At 37.2% G+C, this 17,522-nt stretch overlaps 1 protein-coding gene and 1 pseudogene across 1 annotated transcript; one reads left to right on the forward strand and one right to left on the reverse strand.

Moving 5' to 3' along the window:
• The first annotated feature begins 2,448 nt into the window (after positions 1–2,448).
• On the forward strand, positions 2,449–3,079 carry LOC147279405 (UDP-glycosyltransferase 73C2 pseudogene; annotated as a pseudogene).
• A 4,203-nt stretch (positions 3,080–7,282) lies between these two features.
• Positions 7,283–8,356, reverse strand: LOC147279406 (uncharacterized). Its single transcript, XM_086252025.1, has one exon. The coding sequence runs from the start codon at positions 8,354–8,356 to the stop codon at positions 7,283–7,285; it is 1,074 nt and encodes a 357-aa protein (XP_086108151.1).
• Positions 8,357–17,522: the final 9,166 nt, after the last annotated feature.

A 17,522-nucleotide genomic window follows, 5' to 3' on the forward strand; every position in this document is an offset into this window, starting at 1 on the left:
ATGGAAATGGGGTGACTTTAAGGACAACTATTGGAGCTTATTGGATAACGACACATGGTGTCCTGTTATAAGCCACGTGTTGTTGAGGTTGATTTTTTATTTTCATATATATCTTTTGGTGGGGAACAAAGACTTGTACACCATATAGAGTCAAAATAATGCTCCATATTAACGACTGAATGATATTTTTTTTATTTTATTTTTCTATTTATATGAAAAGACATAAGTTTACTAAAGCTGGGATTATTTGAACCCAAACAGTACGCGACCCCTGACCGATACTAACGAGAATACAGGTTGGGATAATGGGTGGATTCATTTAAAAACATGTCATTTTCGTGTTAAATTGTTAATCAACAAAACCCATTACATTAGTGATCCATTTGCAATAAAGATATTATATTATATATATCTTTTTCATAAGATATTGATAGTGTAATTTACTGATTTTTACATGTTTTTAAAATATTCCCTATGTGTAATATTCAAACTATTAATTAATCACATAAAATATATTTAATTAAAGTTTTCTTGTTGAAAAGAACGTAATTTTTTTCAACAATGAGTCGGGTGACATGATCTAACAAAATTAAATTTCTTAACAGGTGAAACGGGTCGTGTGCGAGTAATATATCTTAATGGGTTGTATTCAAATTTAGCTAATTTTCACACGACACGAATGTGATATAGCACAAACATGAACACGAACACGACATCACATGGACATAAACACGAGCACAAACATAAAAACAAAAAAAATTATTTGTCGGCAAGTCTATAAATATATTTTTTGTCTATACACATCTTCCTTTTTGAAATAAATTAATAATATCTAAACCATGTTGAGTTAATGGAATAGCTTGTTAGCAGCCCCTATATTTGAATAGTACTATATTGGGATAATTTTAACAAAAGTATTATGATTATATCCCTTGTCATAGTTGAAGATGCCACTTTCAGTTTGTTCCAATTAAGAATCTCAAATTTTTTATTTGGCTCAATTAAGGATTTTTGGTCAAAAATAACTATTTCGAGGGGCAAAAATGTCTTTTTAATTATATATAATTATAAAAAATAAAACTAATTATTAAAAATAATCATAAAAAAATAGTTTGCAAAATAAAAGTAAAAGAAACTAAAAAATCCACAAAATAAAACTAATTAAATTTTAAAAAGTAAAAAAAAAAAAAAAAAAAAAAAAAAAAAGGCCTCTTCCTTCCCCCACCACCCCTTCCTCACCACCTAGCCTCGACCTTCCCTCTTCACCCACCCAGCCCCACCCTCTCATTTCTCCTCTCTCTACCTCACTTTCTCTCTCATCTCTCTCTGCCCCCAGCTAGCTCCCCCCACACCCCTTCCATGTCCCTTCCCCCCACCCCCCACCCTTCCCCCATCCCCGTCGCACCTTCCCCAATCCAGCGTGCACGCCCGCCCCTCTCTCTTTCTCCCCTCAGCCCTTCCATGCCCCACCCTTCCCCTATCCTCTTCCCCCCAACACAGCACCGCCCTTCCCCTACCCATCCTCGTCCCTCTCCTCTCTCTGTCTCACTTTCTCTCTCATCTCTCTATGTCTCCTCTATTTCTCTCAAAAAAGAAAGTTTTGGATCCTTGAAACAAAGTGAATGTCGCATCCTCAACTGCGACAATGAGTATAGTATAAGTCTTTTTGCTAAAATTATCTCTAACTACTATATTTATTTTTATTTGTTTCAATCATAGTCATATAGTAAAAATTTAATAGTTATATATAAATTTAAGGGAAAATGTTAGCAAAATGACTATAACTATACCCATATTTTCAGTTGAGGATCCCGTTTTCACTTTGTTTCAATCAAGGACTATTATTTTTCAAGTATTTCAATCAAGGATATTTCGTCAATTCTGTCAAAATTTCCATTAAAATTGATCACGTGAGGGTCACGTGACCAATTTATAAGGGCAAAAAAGTCTTTTCTCATAAAAAAATAAAACTAAATAAATTTAAACAAATTTAAAAACAAAAAAAATTCCCTCCATCTCCCACCTTCGCCACCCCCTGCACCATGTAAACCCAACATTCCCCCCACCCCGCCCTTCCCTGCCCCGCCCCTCTCTTTTCTCTCATCTTTGCCTCTCTTGTCTTTCTTTTTCTCTCTGCCCCCCAGCCAGCTCCGTATCCCTGTCACAGTCACCCATCCCCGCCCCCTCTTCCCCCTATACCATCGCCATCCCTCCCTCTCCCCCACCCTGGCCCGATCCAGCTCCACCACCCCAACCCAGCCCCGGCCTTGTTGCAAAACCCAATCACACCTAGCCCCAGCCTCTTCCAGATCAGAAAGAAAGAGATAAAGGAGAGAGAGATAGGCGGCATGGGGAGAGAATAGTCGTTGATGCCGCTGCCGGGGGAGTGAGGAGTCGTCGATCGTTGGGTGAGGGGGTGCGACGAGAGTAGGGGAGGGGTGGGCGGGGATGGGTTTGACTGGATTGGGATTAAAGGCATCCGATAAACCATTCATCTGGGTTGTAAGGGGCCGTAGTCGTCACACAGAGGAGTTGGAAAAGTGGATTACAGAGAATAGATTTGAGGAAATGACCAAAGCAAGGGGGCTTCTGATTCGGGCGGGGTTGGGCTCCGCAAACACTAATACTATCACACCCTGCAATTGGGGGGTTCTTAACACATTGTGGATGGAATTCCACATTGGAAGGCATATGTGATGGGGTGCCTATGATCACATGGCCACTGTTTGCAGATCAATTTCTGAATGAGAAACTAGCTGCACATATTCTAAAAATTGCAGTGAGGGTTGGGGTGGAACATCCAATAAAGTGGGGAGAGGAGGAGAAGATTGGGGTGTTGGTGAAAAGGGAAAATGTGAAGGAGGCTATTGACAAATTGATGGATATTGGAGAAGAAAGCCAAGGGAGAAGATAAAGAGTCAGAGAGTTTGCAGAGATGGCAAAGACAGAGATGGCAAAGAGAGCAATACGAGAAGGAGGATCTTCTCATCAAAACATTGAACTACTCATCCAAGACATGGTGCAGGGGGTGGTGAGGGTGGGAGATGGAGGGAATTTTTTTGTTTTTAAATTTGTTTAAATTTATTTAGTTTTATTTTTTTATAATTATTTTTTATGAGAAAAGACTTTTTTGCTCTTATAAATTGGTCACGTGACCCTCACGTAATCAATTTTAACAGAATTAACGGAATATCCTTAATTGAAGCACTTGAAAAATAATAGTTCTTGATTGAAGCAAAGTGAAAACAGGATTCTCAACTGAAAATAGGGGTATAGTTATAATCATTTTGCTAACATTTTTCCTAAATTTAAAAATGAATCCACACTGACACACATCCAAGTGTTATAAATTTATTTTATTTTTTGGCATAGGGATTTAGTAGTATTTGTAGTCCGTATAATCATCTGCATGTTAAGGTAGTTGAACACGACCCCAATTCTCAGATTTTTTTTTTTTATCAAACTAGAGCTTCATTAAGATCATATATAAACAAGAGCTAATTACAAATAAGTCAATAAAACTTTTCACAATTACAATTTAATCAATGTACTTTTTCATAATTTCATTTTAGTCACTATTGACAAAAAAAAAATGAATTACAATAAATTAATAAACATACATTACTATTCATATTTAGATTTGTATTTGACTGTTATGCAGCAAAATGACTTAGGATTTAATTAGCTCCCGAGTTTTGGGCCTTACCCAAAACCTAAGACCTAAACCCTAAGCCATAAGCTCTGAAACCCTAATTTTAAACCCTAAACTCTAAACTATAAACCTCATTTATATATCATGCACTCCATTTTTATAGCCTAAACTAAATTAAGATCAACGTCATAATTTTATACCCATAAGTAATAAAAAAAATGAATGAGCAAATTGGTATTTTCTAATGCACCAAAATATATGACATCATCAAGCGGATTAAGTTTAGCGAATTAAAATGAGTTGGGCCATTAACTAAAATGCAATTTTTCAAAATATACCATTGATTAATATGAGATAGGAAATTTTGTATTGACCTATTTGCAATATTAAATTTTTTTTTTTTTTTACTTTTTTGTAATTTGCAATATAAACAACTGACAGGAAAACAAGCAAAGAAAAGGATCAGGAAATAAAAGTAAAGAAAAGATACACCCAGCCCTTGACCTACAAGAAATTAAAACTAAACAACCAGCCCCTAAGGGCCAGGAGAAATAGCAAAAAGGAAACAAAAAGAAAGCAAAGATTGTGGAACACTGCTAGGTAGAATTAACCCGGACCTAGAAAATGAAAGAATTTGATCCTGGTAGAAGTGAACCAATTGCCAAAAGAGACCACAAAGGAGGGCATGGGAGGCCATTACAAGAGAGAACCGAAACAAGGGAGGTTAGAGGACAGTTGGCCCAAGTCTCCATTCACAACCTTCTTTTGACAAGCCCGGCAGCACAATCAGTGACATTGTTGGCACACCGTCCAAATAAAAATGTTTTATGACCATCTCATGACCACATATTTTTAAAAATCTTGATCTCCATATGTGATCAAGAAACCGAATTATAACCCAATATTCCAGGAATAGCCACTGCTTTTATGTTTTTATCTATTAGTTTAACGAGTTGTGTTTTGATTTAGCTAATTTTCACACAACACGAATACGCAAGGACACAGACACAAACACGAATACAACATGACACGAACACGAAAAAACACAATCTGATGGCAATTCTACAAATATATCTTCGTCTATACACACTTTCTAACAAAGAATATGTGCACCTTCCTTTTTGTAAAATAGTTAATCTAAATAATATATAAAGCATAATGGGCTAAGGCAGCCCCGATATTTGGATTATACTATATTTACTTTTATTTGTTTCAATCATAGTCATGTAGGAAAATTTTAATGGTTATAAATTCAAATATGAATCCAGGTACACATCCAATAAGTGTTACAATTAAACTTATTTCCTCTTTTACTCACTTACTAATATATATTGTGTTTGGTAGATTGGCCTGGATCAATGAGCTATTAAATTCAATAAAAAAATAAAATAAAATCAATGTGCTATTACATACTCTTTAAAGAGTGGCCGCTTCTAAATAAACGTCTTGGCCATCTAGCTATCACTGGATGCATGACACAAAGAGTTACATTTCACAAAATTAAGATGGTATATATATGTATGTTCACCAGCTAGTACTATGGATATATTAATATTTTTCAACACAGCTTTTTATAAAGTTTGTTTTATTTATTTTTGAAAGGAAAGCTATCATATTTTTACAGAGTACTTTTGCCATACATACCGTACATTTATATAAAGCATGCACGAAATTAAAGGAATTAAAAAAGAACCAAGACCCTAGCTAGCTACTATGCTCTAGCTAGCTAACTCTAAGACTTAAGACTCTCTATATATAACAAGCTAGCTAACACCTTCATTTGCAAAGCTTACATGACAGTACTCATTGGACGAAGAGGAGCTGAGCTGGGTGCGCAAAGTAAGTATGGGTGTGCTCATGGATATATATTTGGGGCATTGCAAAAGGAAGCCGATCGAGTACTCCACGTATATTCTTGATCATCCCATGACCACCTGCATTTTTGAAAATCTTGATCTCCATATGCGATCAGGGAACCGATCGAATTTTAACCCAATCCAAGAGTAGCCACTGCTTTTATATATGATTTTATTTGTTAGCTTTATTAACGAGTTGTGGTTTGGATTTAGCTAATTTTTACACAATACCAGCTGGGGCCGGTCCTAACTTTTGGAAGCCTCAGGAGTAAAATCTAAATTAGGCCCGTAATAAAATCTTTTGCAAAATAATTTACAATTAAAAAGAAATTAATTAGGAAATTTTTTGTTGAATGTCAAGAAAATAATTGAAAAAAAAAAATTATAGAAATATAAGAGAAAAATTAAAAGGAAAAAACACATACTCAAACATTAACTACTTTCTTACCCCAATGAGACATCTCTAATTTCTTTCAGATTGAAAGAGCCTGTGGAGAACAAAAAAAAAAAAACCTGTTTTTCACAAGACTATATGGAGAGGTAGAGATCCATTTTTGCCAATTCAAAGCAAACATGCTCTTTGAATCAAACTTTTCAGAAAGAAGGCATGTATTTTTAATAAAAAAGATAAAGAAAAAAGAGAAGAGGTGTAAATCCAAGGGAAAAAATGATCCACTGTCATGCATATGAGGATTTTGGCTTGCTTCTCTTGTGATTCACGTGAGAAGCCAAGAAAAAAATGAAGCAAGTTGGCCAAACACAAGTTAAGGAAATAAAAAGAAATAAAAAAGAGGTTTTTAGCTAATAATCAAGGAAAAATAGGTTATATAACTCAAACTTTATATCTTAGAAGGGCTTTTTTTTTTTTTTTTTTGGTACAAAGGGGGCCTAAGCCCAAAAAAAGAAATTAGATAACTACAGCTCTGTCACAATAAGTAGCAGAGCCTAGTTGCAGCGAAGATATTATATATAGACCCAACAACTATTTTTTAATATATATATATTAATATATACATAATATAAAAATTTGTGGGTCCCTCTTGAAGGTGGGCCCTAGGCGGTCACACTCTGTGCCCCCCTTCAGGGCCAGCACTGATACCAGCATGACATGATACGGACACGAACACACAAACACGAACACGAACACAAACACAAACAAGAAAAAACACAATCCGTTGGCAAGTCGATCTACAAATATATTTTCGTTTATACGCACTTTTTGACCAAAAAAATGTGCACCTTCCTTTTTGTAAAATATTTAATTAATCTAAATAATATATAAAGCATATATGTTGGGCTAAGGGTATAATGGGAAAGCTAGTCAGCAAGCCCCATATTTGGATTATACTATATTTACTTTTACTTTTTCAATCATAGTCATGCAGTAAAAATTTAATGGTTATAAATTCAAATATGAATTCACAATTAAGTGTTACAAATTTATATCATTTTTTACTCGATCACTTACCAATATTGTGTTTGGTAGATTACTTAGCCCGGTTCAACTTCGGCAAATGAGCACTCAATCAATGAGCTATTACGCATTCTTTAAAGGGTAACCGCTATTACGCACTCAATCAAAAGCTTATTTTATTTGTTTAATTTGGAAGGAAACCTAGCTTATTTTTTCCATACATATATAGGTACGAACACTTAAAGCATGCACGAAAATAAAGGAAAAAAGAAAAAGAAAAAGAAGCAAGAGCCTAGCTAGCCAGCTAGCTAGCTACTCTAGCTAACTCTAAAATTTAAGACTTTATATAGAACAAGCTAGCTAGCCTACACGACAGTAGTCGATCAATGGACGAAGAGGAGCTGAAGCTGGGTGCGCAAAGTAAGTGTGGGTGTGCTCATGGATATTTGGGGCATTGCAAAATGAAGCCGAGTAGTCCACATTCTCGACCATCCCATGACCACCTGCGTTTCTGAAAAGCTTGATCTCCAAATGTGACCGGGGCACCGAATTATAACCCAATCCAGGAGTAGCCACTGCTTTCTTGTCCACGTGATCTTCAGTCTCCTCATGATCCACATTGTTAATGTCACATTGATCAGCATCACTTTCCAATTCCTTGGGCTCATCAATTTCAAGAAATTGGAGGTCTAATTCCATTTCCATCTCTCCCTCACGAGCATTCATCTCATTCTCGTTGCGATCGATATCATGACATGTTATGTTGCAGTCCAAAGGCACGAGGTTGAGGATGAGGTGGCCGTTCTCGCGGCGGGCCTCAAAGTATTCATGGTGCTTCACTTTCTCCCCTATGACGACGAGCTTCCCGTCCGAGTAGTGCCGGGTCAAAACCCAAGGCATTCGGCCCTGCAAGTTCCCTGTCTGTGCGAGCAATGGTATTGCTGGCGGGTATTCCCTTTTCCTTTCACACCACCGACTTCGCTTAGCATCAATGCGACCACCCACGTGAGACGACGTCGTTTCTCTTGTCTTATTCTTCACCAACCCTCTCCTCTTTTGTTCCTCACCTGCGCTCATGTCCACGTTGCAAACTCCACTGTCCGTACCTAGCAAGTCGTCCATTGCACTAGAGGACCATGATGTACAGCTGTCCAAGAAAATAGAAGAAGCCGACAACTGTGACGATGGCGATGATGATGTCGAAGCCACGTGGTTGTGGATGATGTGGGGGTGCTTATTAGGGTTTTTTGCTGCTTCTGAGAAAATTAGGATGTTCAGGCCGAGATGGAGATATTGACGGTGGTGGGTTGGGAATTCTTTTGGGGTTTGCATGGGAAATGGCAATCGAGATGCCCACAACACAATACCAAAAAGAGAGGAAAATACGGATTTAGCCCTACAAAAATACCCTTCACTACTAAAGTTAGGATCCATGGTTCCACAAATATTACAACACAAAGGACTATATATAGTATAGATCGAGCACTACTTTGAAGGCCTTCAAGAAATTCACTTGCCAACCCCAGTAATATTTGACCTGCAAATAATTGAAGGATCAGAAACATATCAGACTAATTATATATGAGGATATAATAGCAAATCTGATGCTCCAATTAACAAAAACTGATTAATTATAATGATTATATATGAAGGACTTATCCAGTTGGAAAAAGGACAAGTTTATATATGGTCTCTGGTAGAGAAGGTGGTTTATGGAGGACTACGTGTGGTGTTTATAGTGAAATAAATTGCTTAGATCTTTGTCTGCTTTCACCACCGTTTCATCTATCTCTATCTACTTAATTGGATGACTTTTCTTCTTGCTAAGCTTAGATTATGAAAAATGCAATCAGATTATATATAGATGGATCAAAAACAAAATCACATTTTGTAAACACTATGCAACAATTAATAGCTATATTGGGGCATAAATGATTGAGCAATTATGAAGATTTCACTTGCCAAAAAAAGGGGGGGTTTTACTATGTATGCCTCTATAAAGCATTCATATTTCTACAAAATATTATGCTTCTAGTTGAAGAACTAGGAATTTCAGCCAAGAAAAAAAAGAAGAAGGAAGAACCAAGAAATATTGTTCAAACAACAACTACTTTTCATGGATATAATTCATTTAAATTTTGAAATATATATTTGAGTAAGTATTCATCAAGCTGATATAAATTAAATTACTTTCTTGTCGACACATGATAGTTCGATCACGTGTTATATGTTGTCAAACTGGCAACCTCAACCGTTAATTTAGTAGTGGAAATGCGTGAATATTGTACAATTTTAATGATTCACACATACTACCAATATAGCATGTCAGATATCTGAAAATTATATATCGAATATAAACAAAACCAAAGTTGAACACAGCTGGCCATCCAACTCAAAGATGAGCATATCTCAAACAAGTTAATATATAAAATAAAAAATGAAATCACAAGTTCTATAATTAAGCAACAATATTGTGTGTGTGTGTGTGTGTATAAATATATAGTTGATAGAAAAAAGCAAGAACCAATTGACTTAAATTCCCTTTGTCATACCAGCATCATTGTCCTTCTCAGTTTTGAGGATGATTAATCTCAATTAATCTATATAAAAGCACTAAAATTACATAAAAAAAATTAAATAAAAAGACATTCAAATCGGTACTGATCGAAAACAGTTAAGCTATACATAAACCACAAAAAATTCAAACACACAATAAATGTTAATTGCAAGAAGAGAAATAAGAAAGCAGGCATATAAATCATACTTACTCTATGAATGATGGTACATTGTATCAGTCCAGTTTTTCTCTCACAGAGAAAGAGATCGAGAGAGAGAAGAAGAAGAGCATCAGTACAACCATCTCTAGAGCCTTGGCATCCCTTTATAGGAAGGAGTAAAAGCTTAGGACTTGACTCATGAGTTGGATTACCTTAATTGCCCGCGCCTTAACTCACACTCCCATCCCTGGCACCGCACATTTTCCAAGGGCACAAACATCATTTCAAGTCAAGCAAGAAACGGCTGTTGATCTCCTCTGGGACCGATCCTAGGGGGGGCCGGGCTGGGTTCGTCTGCATGTGAGATGGCCACGAATTCTTGTAACCGGCACCAAAAGCTTTAGGTAAAGACCTGACCCCACTGGCGTATTTGCAATGTGATTGGTGGGGTTCATAGAACAGCAGCGAGGTTCGCGAGGACTCGCCCAGGGGATCACGATTTGAACCATCGATCTGTGCATGGAACTGAATTTGTTTGGTTTTGTATCTCTGGCTTCCATGCTTGATGCCAGGTCTGTTCTTTTCCTCCTTACCAACCAGCTTATTAAACACGTGTACTTTGTCTCTATAACCCTTTTAAATGTTTATATTCGACATGGTGTTACTTGCGCGTGTGTCTCGTGTGCATTACTTGCGTATGAGAGTGTTAGACACGGAGGCCTTGCAGGCTTGCAGCCCACGTTCAGTTTGTATGGGACTTTTATTATGTTTCCTTTTCTTATTCTCCAAGGTTATGTGCTTGTATAAATAGCCCTTAAACTTCTACATAGTATCAGAGGTTCTCATGAGCTAAGTGGGTTTCTCTCTCCCCCGCCTCAACACAAACCCTAACCCTACCCGGCCTTCTCTCTCGATCTTCTGTCTCCAAGTCATGGCCTCCTCTGCCGCCTCATCTTCTTCTTTTACTACTCTACCCGGTCCCAAATGTGGCCAATTAATTTCTTGAAGCTTTCGTAGAGTTCAATTATCTTCTCTGGGTTAGTCAGATGAAACCCTTTCTCATTGGTCGATCATGATCTCTTCAAATATGTTGATGGTTCCTCTGTTTATACAAGCTAGTAAACCATCTAGAATATAACATCCTTATTTTAAGAAGGATTATATATATGCTCTTGGATTAGTACAACGGTGTATGTTTTATTTTAATCCTAACACATTTTTTCTAATTTGATTTTCTTTTTCTTTCATGGTTTATGTACCTAATCTGATTTACTTGATAACCTAAACGGCAAAAGAATTCCTTATTGACCGAGATGCACATACATTGGGGAAAGCCTGAATTCTTTGCCGCCATTTCGCCGCCGGGAAAAGGACTGATCTCCCTTCTTCCTCATTCATTTCACAACGTTTTTCTTGAAACAAAACAAATTATGAACTAAGAGCATGAACCTATTCGTGATTTTTATTTATTTTCCTCTCAAAAACACTCAAATACAATAAATACTTTGGCTTGCACTTCCATTCCGTGCGCCGTTTATAAAAGGAGACATCTCCCTAGCTCCTTCCTTGCTCATTTCACAACATTAATTGCTCTGCAAAGAAAATAAATTATCAACTAAAAGCATGAATCTATTCGTGATTTTATTGCTAAGTTAACCACTTAAATACAATAACAAATGAAAAGAATGAATGGGTCATATCTAGCCAAAGTTTTTAACTCATCATACATAACACAAGTACGAAATGGATTAGAACTAAGCACGACTCATTTAACTTTCTTTTTGAAGAGCATTTCAACAAGGATATTCAGTTTTCCAAGAAAATTAATGCAATGATGTATTGGATATATATTTATATGTTTCAATTCATTAAAAAATGATAAAATAATATATACTTACAATTAAATACGACCATACTATTAATTATTTGCACGAAAAAAATTTGAACATTGGTTGACACGTGGTGGCATTTAATTTATATATTGAAGAATTTCCAAATTTGAATTCCAGCCAATCGTGTTCTTCTACGTGAAGCGCACTAAGGAGATTTGTCAGTGCCACTGTACAACGATCAGTAGACGCACCAATCATAGAGTGCCAACTACACCGCACTATTGTGTCTCTTATTCTCAGTGTCTGACACGTGGAGCGCACTATTCAGACAACCAATAACAATTTATAGAGAAAGTCTTGGGTGGGGCTAAAATGCCACTCACCTAATAAGACTCCTAGCCAAGTTTTGACATTTGTCATCCTTTTATCCAGCTGGACATCTCTTCTCTCTCTCTCTCTCTCTCTCTCTCTCTCTCTCTCTCTCTTCAACACCACCACCAAACCCAACATAGCCCAGCACACCCCCACCACCCGCCATCGGCCGGCCACTATCGCTGGCGACCGACCCTCCTACTGCGCACTCCTTTCTCTCTCTCTCTTTCTATTCTTCCCTCTTCTTCCTTCCCTCTTTCTCTCTTCCTCTTTCTCTTCTCTTCTCTTTCTCCCTCTTCTCCTTTTGTACACCCAGGCCCATCCCTTCCCCGGCTCGCCCTACCCAACCCCATCCCCGCCCCGCCCAGCCTCATCTCGGCCCGCCCCTACCCAGATCAAAGAGAGTGAATGAGCAGAGAGAGAAAGGGAGAGGAGAGAGAGAAAGAGAGAGAGAGAGGAGACGAGAGGAGAGATAGGGAAAGGGAGAGAGGAGAGAAAAGGGAAAGCAAGGTCGGCCAGTTGTCGGAAATAGTGGTGGGAGTGTGTTGGTTGTGTTGTGTTGGGTTGGGTGGTGGTGTTGAAGAGAGAGAGAGGAAGAAAGAGATGAGATGTCCAGCTGGATAAAAGGATGACAAATGTCAAAACTTGGGTAGGAGTCTCATTAGGTGAGTGGCATTCCAGCCCTACCTAAGACTTTCTCCAATTTATGTAGTTGCTCCCATCCGCATGCGCCACATGGACGGCACTCAATAGCGGCATTAATCGTGCGTTACCACTTCCTCTTTGACTTGCTGTTATTTACGGGTTTGCCACATCAGTTGAGATTTTTTAAGTTGGTATAAGAGTTGGTGCCTCTACTCTATTGGCACCACATTTCACATGCATTTGAGGTGAACTATGTGTATTGGTGTAAAAAAGTAGAAATAACAACCCCTTTGTTGTTGGATTATAGTTGCTCTTAATTAGTTTGATTACTTTCATTAATTAAGTTAATTCAAAATGTGGTATGGTATTTATGAATATAAAAAAAGGAAGACATTTGAATCATTCAACATCAAAATGAGAGTGATAACAATCATAAGCATGACTTGTATTTTCCCTTTTTAAAGAATTTTTTGAAAAAAAAAATATTAATATATATTTAATTATAAAAAAACAACATATACGATAAGTTTTCTAATCTTAAAAAAAAAAAAAAGAGGCTAGTAAGTCGTCCCATTTAAGGCATGGCATACAGCACGAGCACGAATAGGCCACAATTAGTGGGTTGTGTAAAGCCTAAGTCTTAGTAATATGGGCCGGCACGAGAACGACACAAAGCATGAATAAGCTAACACGAGCACAGCACAAAGCATGCATGGGCCAACACGAGCACGACATAAACATGAATGAGCCAGCACGAGGACAACACGTACATAGCATGAATAGGCCTAACTCAAATTTAGAATGAAAGGCAAAAACAAGAAATTAAAATATTTGCAAGAACAACACTATTATTATTTGCAATGGTCGAACTTTTAGAAAAAAAAAAAAAATTTTGATCATTTCTTGATACGTGGCAACATTTAATTGACTAAAGAATTTCCAAATTTGAATTCCAGCCAATCGTGTTCTTCAACGTGCATGGTGCATACTAAGGAGATCTGTCAAAGACATTGTGCAACGGTTAGTAGGTGCACCATGGACAACACTAATATGTGTCATATTCTCGATGTTCGACACATGGAGCGTATTATCAGACAGTCATTGACAATTTATTCAGCTATTCCAATCATTGTCACCGTGTGACAGTAGCTATTTGAATTGCAAAAACACTCATGTTATACTGTTATTAATTTCCACTATTTGATAGTGGCAATGAGATAGTGACAATTTGTCCAGTTTTTTTATTTTTTTTTTAAAAGCAACACCATCGAGTGCTCGGCATAAAAAACATAACGTTGGCTTAATTTGTACAAAGTAGATTTATTTATCATTATAACTTTTTAGGTAAATTTGTTTATTATTAAAGGCTTTAAAATAGACTTTAATGTAATTTACTTTAAATTATATAGCATATAATGTAATATAAACTAAATACCATTCAGGTTGGAATTCGAGCTCAGATTCAAGCTTGGGCGGAAAATCTATTCAAACACAACCCAAAAATGATTGAATTTAAGTTCGGGCGGTTTTTACTTTTTCAAACTCCACACGTGTTCAAAATTTGGGTTAGATTCAAGTTGTCCCGACCTGCATTGCACTTGTAAATTGTGCTATGGTGCAAAAACCACATTGTGTAGGGATGCACATAAACCGTTGGATCGATAGATTCACTTTTTTCAATCTTGGGGTATAATTCCATATATGAGTCGTTGACTCTGTTTGCATCTCATGCGAACATATGCACAATAGCCCATCTCCATATATATACATTGTGATCGATGCATATGCAATCAATCATTTGGCATCCCCAATAACATATCCAAATTATGCATATCCATATGTCAATGAAACATATATGCATGGACATGGTCCTCGTAAATTGAACCAATATATATGATCTCTTTGAATTTTGATCGTTGTTGATATTTGGTACTGCATTACTACTAGAGCTCGCATGGTAGGTAGCCGCTCGATCTACACAGCAGGCCACCTGGATGCTTTTCGAGGAACGTGGAGGCATAGGTCTCAGTGAATGCGTGATGGTACCTTACGTACGCTGCCTGATCTTCTGACACTCTGCTCCAGCCAGCTAGCGCGCTATGCCTCATTCACAAGCTTAAATTCACAAGATCCATTAGAGCCAAACCCTAGTTAATTACAAAGAGGGCATAAGTTTCCTCCTTACACGTACTATTACTTATTATGAAAGAGAGATCTGCATATGTTTCTTTTCTTTTCTTTTTTGGGTCGAAATATATGCATTGTTATGGGTAAGAATTTCACCAGCCCAAAAAAGATATATACATTCTAGCTAATTTTCTTGTAACCATAACAATTGGGATCCGTCTTCATGCCAAATGATAGCTAAAGAACATTTTCAATCACATTCATCTTCGTGACAATTCATGTGGATCATCTTCTAAGTAAAAAAATAAAAAAATCTTATATACAACAAGTGTATACAAGTTAACGTATAAGAAAAAATTTCTTGTGATAAAGATAGGAAAAAAACTTACCTATAATAGGGATAGGAGCTGATTTGGTATCTCAAGCAATGTTTTCAATAGCGAGCTTCAGCCGCGCCTCAAGGCGCGAGTCATGACGAGGCGGTAGCTGATTGCGCACGACGTTGAGGGAATGTATAAAATGACTAAAAGGCGACGGCAAGGCACAAAAAGCGTACGCCTCGTGACGGCAAGACGAGGATAGTGTAATGGCAACGCTCTGCAAGAAATTTTTTTTTTTTTTTCAAAAACTTAGTCCCAAAACGACGTCATTTTGGGTTGAGAGTTTCATTAACTCCTTCAGTCCTTCCCCATTCAAAATCACGTTCTCTCAAACTCTCAACCCTCAACCCGCATCTATGTGAGTGTTCTCTCATTCTCGGCGGCTGGGTAATTGTCTCATCACGGCGGCTGGGTGGTCTGGGCGACGGCTGGGTGGACTCTCGAATCGATCTCTCATTATGTCATCTCTGGGTCTCATCTCTCTCTGCGCAGCTAGGAGCCCATTGAGTCTCAATCTCTCATTCTCGGCAGCAGGAGCCCATTCGTCTCTCACTCTCTCCTCCGTATGTTTGTTTCTGACTTTCTGAGTTTCTTCTCATATTGTCATATGAATGTTTGTTTATGCAGTTTGCACATCTATGATTAATTGATATGTGAAAATTGGGAATTTTTGTGAATAATGAATATTAGGAATTGTTGTGAATAATGATATTGGGATTGTGATTCTGTGAGTATTGTGATTCTGTGACTATGTGAGTATTGTGAATTGTTGTGAATTTCTGATTCTGTGAGTATTGTTCATTGTTGTGAATAATGAATATTGGGAATTTTTTTGGTATTTTATTTGTGTTTTGGACAAAGATATTTTTTGATAAAAAATCATGAGTCGAAAAGATTTTGCTTGGAAGTATGCAAAAGAGGTTGGTGAAAAAAAATATATAAGGTGCAAATATTATGATCAACAATGTAATGAGGGTATTTCTAGGCTGAAAGAGCACTTAGCTCACACTCACAATGGAATGAGACCTTGCAGAAAAGTCCCAAATGTTGTGAGGTTAGAGTGCTTTGGAGCTTTGATATGTAGTATGCATGGATGATTTTTATTTATGAATGACACTTAATGCTATTTTTTAGCTATATAATTTTTTTATTATTATATTTTTTTATGCTCGAAAGGCTTACGCCTCCTCGCCTTGCGAAACCGCAAACGCCTCGCGAGACGCTTTTGCGTCTGAAAACACTGATCCCAAGAGATAGTTTCTATCTTGAAATTGGAGAAATTGTTATGTGATGAACTATAAATGCGTAGTGTCATCATGTTATTGGATTGTGATACTAAAATTAGCTATATTCTTATTGCAGGGAAGTTTCTCTCTAAAGATAGCAGATACAGCATCACAAGCAGAGATATGAATTAGCCCTAAACCTTAATGTTCCAAATCTCCTTCCTCTCTATTTGTAATGTCACATCAATTATTTCTGTTGCAAGGAAATTTTTCTCCTACCAACAATTGTCTCTCTTAAAACATTCTTAGATGTGGATCATGTGATTGATTTGGACTATGTGCGTTAGTATTCGAATATGAGAGGAACTTACATGACACGGGGATACCAATAGGTGGTATCCCCATCCTCCCCTCTCTCTCTCTCTCATTCTCTCCTTCTCTCCTTCTCTCTTAGTGACACCAGCATGTCCCTATCACATGGACATGCAAGTTATTCTTTTTGAATCTTCCTCCCTTAGAAAAACACATGGATAATGTACGATCCTCACATGACATTTATAATGAACAACCATCATATGCAATATGCGTGTAATGCTCTTGAAACAAAAACTTTAACTTTGATGATAACATTCTCTTGTAAAAACCACAAATTCGAAGAAACATATATGGATTTCATTTGTGAGGCCTTCTTTAATGCAAGAATGCAAGATGCATCTGTAGGATGAGGCCTTCTCTAATGCACGATGCAGATGCGAGATCAGATACGGGATGTGATGCACGCACATTCCATTTTGTCTGTGCAAACTTTGCTCTTACCCTTTGTTTTCGATGAGCCAGTTTAATGTCACAGCAAAAATCGATCCGATCTGCAGTTCTGTCGAAACCCAACAACACTGTGGCCAGTGCCACCCCATGTAAGCACACATAAACAATGTAGGACAATATCCAAGACACTAAATAATTAATAAAACATGAAATGAAATCCTCATAATCTCCACAAGAAGATCAAATTGCTAATGACCCAATAAAAAAAAAAATAAATTGAAATTCCTCTCCCAATGTTGCAAATTAACCTACCCAACTTTGAAAAAGACACCAACTAATTAATTCTAACAACAACATTGAAAGCATGGACATCAACATCAGGAGTCATGCACATGAGACCTACCCAAATGAATTTAAGTGACCAATAATATTGGACTGCAAACAAGCAATAAGTCCTCTCTCTCTCTCTCTCTCCTTGAAGATTTGATCATCTACCACAAAAAATTGGATAAATGGACAGTAGTTTTGTGAATGAA

Source organism: Dryas octopetala, chromosome 7, assembly GCF_963921425.1.
Source record: "Dryas octopetala chromosome 7, drDryOcto1.1, whole genome shotgun sequence".
In the NCBI taxonomy this organism is placed as follows: Eukaryota; Viridiplantae; Streptophyta; class Magnoliopsida; order Rosales; family Rosaceae; genus Dryas; species Dryas octopetala.